Genomic DNA, 10,661 nt, shown 5'->3' with positions numbered 1-10,661 from the left:
AAGAGGAAATGGATGCCGGTCACAGGTTCTCCACTGTAACCCTAACAATACTGTATTGTTCGAGGCGGGGCTTTCAAGTGCACAGCTGAATAACACCAATTCTGCATATCAAAATATTGTTTTTACCAGGGCCTTGATGCGCACGGCCGAACAACATATGATACATGTTCCAATTCTGTATATCAAAGAAAGATACTGCAAGTTTTTCAAACAAACAGAAAATAAATTTTATTATATTGACTTCAAATCTTTAGAGCAATTCAAGAGGAAAAGACTGAGAATAAGAATCCGTTTCGGAGTCTTACACAAGAACAAGAGAAAAGAATGGAAAATGCAAAACTGACCAAAATGCAAAAACTTGTGATGCAGAAAGAAGCGAAAATTTTAAAATTGTGATGCAGCCGGACCAAAGCGACTCCCTCTGACCAGATGACGGTTATCAAACCCTACACCTATTTAAAAGAAATCGCCAAAAGAGGACCGGACTCTAAGCGCTGCTGAATTTTGTAACGGCCTTAGTACCCTCAGACACGGCTTGCTTGGAGAGCTCCCCTGGAAGAACGAGTCTTACTGCTGTCTGGATCTCCCGTGAAGTAATAGTTGGCTTCTTGCTGAGGCGAGAGAGTCTGGATGCTTCGTTCGCCAATTTTTCAAATAAATCATTGATAAAACTGTTCATGATTCCCATGGCATTGCTGGAAATACCCATTTCCGGATGGACCTGCTTCAGAACCTTGAAGAGATAGATCTTGTACGTCTCCACACTTTTCTTGTGCTTCTTGCTCTTTTTGTCTCCTTCCTTTACTACCTTATTCTCCGACTTCGAAGGCTTCTTTTCTGTTGAAGGGGAATTCCCCGCCACTGGCTTTTTCCCAGCCACGGGTCTCTTCTCTGCCTTCGGGGCCATTGATGTCACTATCGTGACTCGAACCTGCCACCACAGAAAAGACTCGGTGTTGCTATATCTGTGAAAAGGAGAAGCGTCTATGCAAAATGAAAGCAGGAGGCCGTTTCATTAAATAGGGGTTGGAGTGTCTTTCCTATTGGCTGATCTCTGGCGCCACGGATTGCTGATGTAGGCCAGATTTTAACGGGGATTCAAACTTTGACTACAAATTAATTGGTGACTAGGTTACATTCATTTTAACGGTCAAGTTACCACCTAGATCAAATCTCAATCTCTCTTTTAAAAGAGATTTGTATATTAAGAAATTTTATAGCTTTTTATACTTAATAGATTCAAAGTTAAAATGAATTTAAGCTTGTTTAATTATTAATTAAAATGATAATTATTACTTTTACGGTATTTTATTTTTAATTTTAGTTTCATTAATTTTAACTGGTTAAAATGTTTTATTGATAATTATTATTAATTATTAATTATTTTATTTTATTTTATTTTGATTTTGATCCAATCAAAATGTTAAACATTACAACATCTCTGTCAAGAATCCCTATGGACGCACTAAATTCCTTAAAACTAATCCATACCTCTTTCAAGGGTGCATGATAGGTTTAAAAGTTTTTGCAATATCTTAACTATAAGTTTTTTATTTTTTTTATTTTTTTATTTGGAAGAGTGGTATGATAAGCTATAAATAAATATTTTGAATGATGATGATGATGATGATGATGATGGTTAACGTCCACTGAGACCATATTGGTCTATCGGACCTACAATTTTCTTAATTTTTACTTGTCTGGCTCCTCGTCTTTCTTGGCGAGATTGGTGTTGTAGCTTTCTTTCTTTTCTCTACGGTCTTCCAACTTCCTTTGTCTTGCATCTCCTTCATCTCTTCTGGTTCTTGGGACATTGGTGTCTTAGCTTCGCAATCTATTGTGTTCGTTCTTTTGAAAATAGCTGGAGAAGAAGTTTGGTTTAGGAGATCTGCTTTGCTGATAAATGAAGATTTATTTTCCGCGGTATTCAAATCCTCATAACTGTTGATTTGTTGGGGCGGGCTTTCTCCTTGCTTGTTTTGAGAGTTGTTTCCTTCTTCCTTGATTTCTTGTGACTCATTTTCTCTAGAATATTCTTCTTCTTTGATGACAGTGTAGTGTTCTTTTTGTGCTCCTTCCCACCATGTAGATCTGTGGTGGTTTTTTCTAGCAAAATTTTTCTCAGAGGATTTTGGGCAATTTTTGGCTAGATGCCCCGTCTCAAAGCACGATCGACATCTGAAAAGGACACTTTCATAATCAAGCTTCTGGTTCCACACATAGTCTTTACTTGTTAGGTTTATTTCAGCTGGGAATCCGGCGCTGAAATCCATTTCCACACAGATGCGTGCATAGGTGGTTCTGGTATATTCCTCTGTTTCTGGGCACCTGCAGTAAAATTTCCCAATTGCATTTCCGATGGCTTTTGGCGAGGAGAGATTCCAGAGATGCAAGGGTAGGCTTGGCAATCTCACCCAAACTGGTGCTGAGGTTATCACTGCTGTAGAGGGATCGAATGATGGGTTCCATGGTTTCATGAATAGGCCTGATTTTTCCCAAAACCAAGGGCCGGAATCTAGAATACATTGTCTGCTTTCAGGATTTTCGAAATCTACTATAAAGAAACCTCTAGCACAGGGGTAGATATTAATTTCATCAGAAATGATAGGCTTCCATACCTCCGAGATCCAATTGTGAAGTGCTATCAGCCGCGGCCAAAAACCATTGAACCGGCAAATTAGGGCACTTTCGGAGAACTTCAAAGCTTCATCGATTGAGTCCTGGACCACTTGGATAGTGGGAGCTGGGGCTTCACTCACGATATGGGCAGGAGATTGCCCTCCAGAGGCGGATGAGCCACCAGTTATTTTTGCGAAGCTCGGAGCCATATTTTACTTGCTCGTAGAACCCCGCCGCAGACAAATAAGATAGAAGATAAGATTAGATCTAGATCTTGACCGCAGAAATTAGCCGCCTAGATCTAGCCTCAGATCTAAAACCTAGCCGTGAAATAAACTGTAATCTGAACAAAGAATTCACCGAATAACCGCAGATAACAAGAATTCACCGAAGAAGCAGATCGAAGAACCGCAGATCTAACTCCAGCGAGAATAGCATTGAGCCAGAATGAAGAAGCGAAAATGTAGAGTCCACAAAGACGATACCACCAGTCCGGTAGTCCACGTTTCGGTAGATAATCAATTTGATAATGGACCAGGAACCCAATGCCGGAAGTCAAATGTTAATGTTTAGTGTTTAACCAGTTTTATTGGAATAGTTATTGACATTTTTTTACGTTAAATTTCTAAATTTTGAATATAAAGTCAAATGTTAATGTTTGGTGTTTAACTAGTTTTATTGGAATAGTTAATGACATTTTTTTAAGTTAAATTTCTAAAAGTTTAGTCATAAGTTAATGATAGATGCTTTATTTACTTTTAAATTTGGGAAAGTTTTGTGATAAGCTATAAATAAGTATTTTGATATCTATTAGTAATATTAGTATTAATATTTAGTAACATTAAAATAAAAAAATATATATGAGAAAGAGTAACAAAATAATAATAATAGTCTTTTTATTAATTAATTAAATATTATTAATATAAAAATTGAGATAATAAGACAATATATTAATAAGATTTATAAAACCCTTTTATAAATTTATTAATAGTATCAAAACCCTAGTCAAGTATAACTGTTGGGTTAATAAGTTGACTTTAATATATATTGATTAAATAAACAAGTAATGAAATAATTAAATTTATTTAAATAATATTAAATTTTTCTTTTTTATAGTTGTTAGGTTGACCTATCTCCCTATTTAACCCTCTTCCTAGATCTGTTTCTTCATCGTGCCCTGAAGATGAACCACACTTGTTGATTCGAAACGCGTCACACTTGTTGGTTCGAAAAGCGTCCACCAAAATATTCAATGCGATTTATACATTAAAGTATTTTGAATATAAAGTCAATTTTTAAAGGTTTTACTAGAATAGACGAATTTTTATTTTGCTTCAAATTTGGAAGAGTTTTGTTATAAGTTATAAATATGTATTTTGAATATAATGTCAAATTTTGTTAGTTGGGATTTGTTTTAAGATGGTTAAATTTCAAAATTCTTAGTAGTTCAATAGGAATTAAATCAATTGTGATGGTTGAATTATATATATAGAGAGAGAGCAAGGGGTGGGGGATAGGGGGTAAGTATCATATATTCTTTGTAATAAATTATTGGGGGGTTAATCCACACTTCTTTCAAAGTGTTCATTGTGGGTTTTCCAAAATCTGTGTTTTTATTTGTATGTTGAGATGTTTATTTTCTAATAGTGTTTCCCAATTTTTTATTTAATTACGTTCATACGTGTGTTTATTTTGTAACAAACTTTCAAAATTTTAATTTAATTATTAATCAACCTAGATCCATCTTAATTCTGGATCTAATTTAGTGAAAAACTTCAGGAAGCGTTTAAACCTAGAGAAATTTGGTCCCTTTAGGAGGTTGATATATCGTTAAGATGGATCTAAGTTGGTTTAATTATTAATTACTAATAATTTTAATTAATAATTTTATTTTTTACTTTTATCTTTATTTTTATATAATTTGACCTAGTCCATGCAAAAATGTTATAAAATTAAATTGAAAAAATATATATTTATAACATATTTTGATTGTGAAATGAGAGATTGTTTGTGGTATTGATGAGCCATGGTATTGGCCAATTGTATTGTAACAAAGTTAATTATATCCATGGAAAAGTTTAGGTGAATATCCATGGTTAAAAGTTTTTTTATATTGTAAGTATTAAGTTTTTATGTGTTTATTAATGAAATTTAAATGTGGTTACAAAATTATTACTTTAATTTATATGGTAAATTGGATCGTAATTTATAGTTACTATTTATATCTTATATATTTTAATGTGATAGAGGGTTTAGATATATCTCAAAAATAATTATAATCTTTTTATTTTTAGATTTAATTAAAAAATATTAAAAAATAAATTCAAATAAAATAATTTGATTTTGAAATGAGAGATGGTATTTGGGAATGTGGTATTGATGAGTCATGGTATTGTAACAAACCTTATTTACAACTAATAATATGTATGGTAAGTTCGGGTGAATATCCAAGTATCATATATTCTTGGTAATAAATTATTGGGGGGTTAATCCACAGTTCTTTCAAGGGTTGATCGTGGGTTTTCCAAAATTTGTGTTTTTATTTTTATGTTGATATGTTTATTTTTTAATAGGGTTTCCCAAATTTTCATTTAATTATGTTCATACGTGTGTTTATTTTGTAACAAACTTTTAAAATTTTAATTTAATTATTAATCAACCTAAATCCATCTTAATTCTGGATATAATTTAGTGAAAAACTTCAGGATAAACATAGAGAAATTTGATCCCTTTGGGAGGTTGATATATCGTTAAGATGGATCTAAGTTGGTTTAATTATTAATTATTAATCATTTTAATTAATAATTTTATTTTTTACTTTTATCTTTATTTTTATATAATTTGACCTAGTCCATGGAAAAATGTTATAAAATTAAATTGAAAAAATATATATTTATAACATATTTTGATTGTGAAATGAGAGATTGTTTGTGGTATTGATGAGCCATGGTATTGGCTCATTGTATTGCAACAAAGTTAATAATATCCATGGAAAATTTTGGGTGAATATCCATGGTTAAAAGTTTTTTTATATTGTAAGTATTAAGTTTTTATGTGCTTATTAATGAAATTTAAATGTGGTTACAAAATTATTACTTTAATCTATAAGGTAAAGTGGATCGTTAGTTACTATTTATATCTTATATATTTTAATGTGATAGAGGGTTTAGATATATCTCAAAAATAATTATAATCTTTTTATTTTTAGATTTAATTAAAAAATACTATAAATTAAATTCAAATAAAATAATTTGATTGTGAAATGAGAGATGGTATTTGGGCATGTGGTATTGATGATCCATGGTATTGTAACACAGCTTATTTACAACTAATAATATGTATGGTAAAGTTTGGGTGAATATCCATGGTTATAAATATTGTTACATAGTAAGTTTGTTATAAGTATTTAAGTTTTTTATGAAATATGAATGCAAATTTACTATTATAAGTATTAAAGTTTTTATGCAATATGACTGCAAGTCCCATCACCAACTCTGCCCTCTGCCCTGAGTTTTGGTGTTTGGAATCGATTTGCAAGTAGTCCCACCCATATTTAAATCTTTGGAGGCATCACCCATATGCCCGTAGTGTAGGACGATACAAGCAATGTGAATGCAACTCCCATCACCAACTTTGACCTCTGGTGTAAGGACCTGTGGTCCTGGGCATCACCAAAATGCGTGTGAAGGATGAAGTGCGACATGTTGTGTGCACAAATAAACGGAACAGAAGAGTGACACTTGAAATATTTTGAATGAAGTGTTGAGCGAGCTTGTTTATATGGTGGATGAGCGTGGGAAATCCACGTATGAAGTCGACGGTTGGAGGTTTGCATTTGAAGTGTTGGCTAATGGGGCGACTAAGTAGAAAGGAAATACAAAGACGTTGGTGAATGAATTGTAAGGGTCGGCCAAGGGAATGGCACAACCATCCATGGGAGCATATAAGTATACCACATGTGGAGCTCATTTGGCAAGCGAACAAACTTGCTCATCCAACAAGGAGAAGTGCGCAAAACAAAGGGTAGTCGCAACAAACAAAGGGAAGACGCTGAACAACGATGCGCCCAACCTTGGGCGAGGATACACGAAGAAGAATGCATTGTCTCGGTTTTGGGTGAGGGCACGGGTAGAGGTCGCCCGCCGCTCGGGTGAAGGTTGACATGGGTTCTTGGGTGGCTCGAGTGAGCGCCCGCCCGTCGTGTAAACATAAAATGGTGGAACGTTGGTGAAGTCGGGTGAACAGTGGAACATTAGTGAAGCCGGTTGTGCGTAGGAAGAGGGTGTCTTGGTGACTTGGTGGAGTCACCCGCCCGTCGTGCACGAAGAAACAAGATTTGGTTGTGAAGTGCGGAAGGCAGCTCGTGTGAGGGCGCGCCCGCCCGACTTGGGCAAGGAAATCTTGGTTATCACACAGAGGTGTGATGAAGTTGTAAACTTGGTATTTCCAAGTATACTTGTAAAGCTTTGTAATATTGAAGATTGTATAATATATATTTCGGGCAGACCCATTGTTCAGGGAGTTGCCCCTCCCTTTATACTGTGCAATTGTGTTCTCTTGTACAATTGTTGATGTTAATGAATGTGTATGGGTGTTCATTGGTATAAAGAAAACATTAATAATTACTTCGTTGCGAAACAAAAACTAAGTAGGACATATGATTAAGCGTAGTCCACGAACATAAGTATTGGTAAAAAGAAAGTGTTCGGTGGTGCCACACCTCGCCAAGAGCGGTTGAAAGACTACTGCTGGCCTGGGGGCGTGACAGGTGGTATCAGAGCTAGTTTGAAGACTTGGAGGAGTCTTGGAGGGAGCTGGCTGAAGCAGGTGTGTAAACACTTGACAATTGGTAACACGTGAACAAGTACTTGCAGGTGAAGGAAGCTGGTTTCAAATACAAGTGGAACAAGAGCTGGTTCATGTCTTGCAGGGAACTTGGAGAAGACTGAAAGGCAAAGAAGGTGGATGAACCTATGACAGGTGAGTCTAGCCATAATGCAGGTGAAGTCTTCCGGTACAAAGTGTTGGAATAGATGGGTCGATGGAGTTCTAACTGGGTTTCGATGAAGGCTGAGAATATGAAGATTCAGGAAAGCTGTTCGAAGCTAAGGAAAGAACTTGAAGAACTCAAGTCCCAATGCGAAGGTACGATGGATGATGAACTCAGGGAACTTGACAAGGAGATCCAACAGAATGAACTTGATCTTCAAGATCTCTTGGATGAAAGAGCCCGATTCAGGAAGGAAAGTGCCATGGTGGAGACCGAAATCAAGCAACTTGAGGAGGAAATAAAGAAGAAACTTATTGATAAGAAGGTTGTTGTAATTGAGTAGGATGAGCTCAACTACATTGACAGGTTGGGGACTCACTACCGTAATAATCCAGAGGATGTTCGGAAGCTTAATTCCATGGAGGTAGTCACTGGGCACTTGGTTGGTGCACTTAAGAAGAATGCGATGGAGGACAAACTTGAAGGGAATCAAGCTAGACCAGGATCGACTTGCTTAAAAGACCCAAGCAAGGGGGTGAAGTACCTTAGGAGGAATGTCAAGTTGGAGCACAAGCCAATTGACACTTCTGAGGCCAAATTCTTAAAGAAGGTTGCTGATGTGAGACACAAGATAAAGCCGACAGAAGGAGGTGATGCCTTGAAGTTGAGTTTTGTGTAGGTGACCGTGAAGGGCAAGAGATTTGCAGCTTTGGTGGATATAGGGGCTACTAATAACTTCTTGAGCAAGAAAGCAGCAAAATATTTTGGGAAGAAAGCAAAGATGGAGAGGGAATGGAGTGCTTTCAAAGCAATCAACTCTACCATGAAAGCTATTATTGGTGTGATGGAGAACACTCAGGTGAGAGTGGGCTCATGGTTTGGAAAGTTGGACTTGAGGATTGTGGACATGGATGATCATTCTATGGTGCTGGGGCAAGATTTCATGAAGCTTGCACAAGCCATACTAATGGTGGACCGGGACATTCTCTTGATCACAGCTAAAGGGAGAACCATGATGGTTCCGATGAATAGAAGGAGTTGCTTGGGGTATAGACCGAGGATGAATTCTATGACTTTGTATCCAAAAGATCCGAATGTGAATCATGAGGATGTGGAGCAAAGAGGACTTGGGATTATGACTCAAACAACGAAGGAAGGGAAGATGATTGAATTCGTTGCAAGAGCAAGGAAGAATGAAGTAAGTGAGAGGGAAATCTCACGAACCTTGAAGCACTTGACAGAGACATCTTCTACTGATGATCTTCACAATGGAGTTGTGAAAGATGGAAGTCCGAGTACTACTTCAGAGGTAGTGGTGGGAGAGGATTATGAAGGTAGAGATCCCGCTGGTATAGTGGATACTTAAGGACACAACATCAATCTGATACATGGGTGGATGAGAGTCATGGAGGAAACTTCCCGGCCCTCCTTTCTCTATAGACAACCTTGGAGATGGGTTGGTGCAGGGACCTTGTTTGGAAGTGGCTGCACCAACTTAGCAAGGGGCCTTGGGAGGAGGCTTCTTTATGAAAGATTGCAGACTTGGATGTGGATGACCAGATTTTGGGATGGAGTCTACATGGGTTGGACATCATGGACAACTAGAGTCATGGACATCAGGTTGGAGACATGGAGCATGACAGTTATGCAGGACATTATGCAGGAGCATGAGTAGATGTGTCATTCATGGACATTCTATGGGGAATGCCAAAGCAAAGGATGTTGTGCAGATGCTGTTGTGACATGGAGATGTATGAGCCAGTGGAGAGGTTGTAAACTCTTGTGCAATAAGGCCATGGGTTGAACATGTTGCAAATGGGATGGAGATTCCATGGACCTGAGCATGGGAATTGGACAGATTCTTGATGAGTCCAAGATGTATAAGAGGTCAGGGAAAGACTGATGGTGGCATAAGGATGTGCATTCTTGTGGTTTGGGTGTATAGTTAGACTGATTACCCGACTAGTTCGAGGCATGAGGGGTACCAGTGTGCAGAGGTATGTTGGCATCAGGACAAGGCAATGTTGGCACATGATGGAAGTGTGTTGGCATCTGATGAAAGACTATAGGATAAGGACGAGACATGATAGAGATGGTGGTTCTACATATGTTGCAGAGATGGTTGCAGTATGTGGAGGAGTTGATATCATGGATAAGACTCTTCGAATATGGAAATCTTGATCTTGGTGGATGGCTACCAGGATGGTATTTTGTCGAGGATGACAATGACTTCAAGTGGAGGAGGATGTAATGACCTGCGGTCCTGGGCATCACCGAAACGCATGCGAAGGATGAAGTGTGACATGGTGTGCACACGAATAAACGAAACAGCAGAGCGACACTTGAAATATTATGAACGAGTGTTGAGCGAGCTTGTTTATACGGTGGATGAGCGTGGGCAATCCACGTATGAAGCCGACGGTTGGAGGTTTGCATTTGAAGTGTTGGCCGATGGGCCGACTAAGTAGAAAGGCAATACAAAGACGTTGGTGAATGAATTGTAAGGGTCGGCCAAGGGAATGGCACGACCATCCATGGAGCGTATAAGTAAACCACGCATGGAGCTCATTTGGCAATCAACGAACTCGCTCATCCAACAAGGAGAAGTGCGCAGAACAAAGGGTAGCCGCAACAAACAAAGGGAAGACGCAGAACAGTGATGCGCCCAACCTTGGGCGAGGCTACACGAAGAAGAACGCATTGTCTTAGTTTTGGGTGAGGGCGCGGGCAGAGGTCGCCCGCCACTCAGGTGAAGGTTGACACAGGTTCTTGGGTGGCTCGGTTGAGTGCCTGCCCATCGTGTAAACATAAAATGGTGGAACATTGGTGAAGCTGGGTGAACGATGGAACATTGGTGAAGCTGGTTGTGCATAGGAAGAGGGTGTCTTGGTGACTTGGTGGAGTCACCCACCCATCGTGCACAAAGAAACAAGATTCAGTTGTGAAGTGCAGGAGGCAGCTCGTGTGAGGGCACGCCCGCCTGACTTGGGCAAGGAAATCTTGGTTATCACACGGAGGTGTGATGAAGTTGTAAATTTGGCTAAGTATGAAA

General features: G+C 38.1%; 1 protein-coding gene across 1 annotated transcript; it reads right to left on the bottom strand.

Moving 5' to 3' along the window:
* Positions 1-420: 420 nt before the first annotated feature.
* Positions 421-925, bottom strand: LOC149147422 (histone H2B.5-like). The gene has a single exon (XM_089441081.1). It carries the CDS (start codon positions 905-907, stop codon positions 488-490), a length of 420 nt encoding a protein of 139 aa, XP_089297207.1. The 5' UTR covers positions 908-925; the 3' UTR covers positions 421-487.
* Positions 926-10,661: the final 9,736 nt, after the last annotated feature.

The sequence above is a fragment of the Pinus tabuliformis genome, chromosome 9 (genome assembly GCF_031772625.1).
Source record: "Pinus tabuliformis cultivar Carrire ecotype Pingquan chromosome 9, CPIR1, whole genome shotgun sequence".
Taxonomy (NCBI): Eukaryota; Viridiplantae; Streptophyta; class Pinopsida; order Pinales; family Pinaceae; genus Pinus; species Pinus tabuliformis.
This window is presented reverse-complemented; position numbering and strand designations above follow the sequence as displayed.

Coding starts and splice junctions, on each gene's coding strand:
- LOC149147422 (XM_089441081.1), bottom strand. CDS start 907: ATGGCCCCGAAGGCAGAGAAGAGACCCGTGGCTGGGAAAAAGCCAGTG.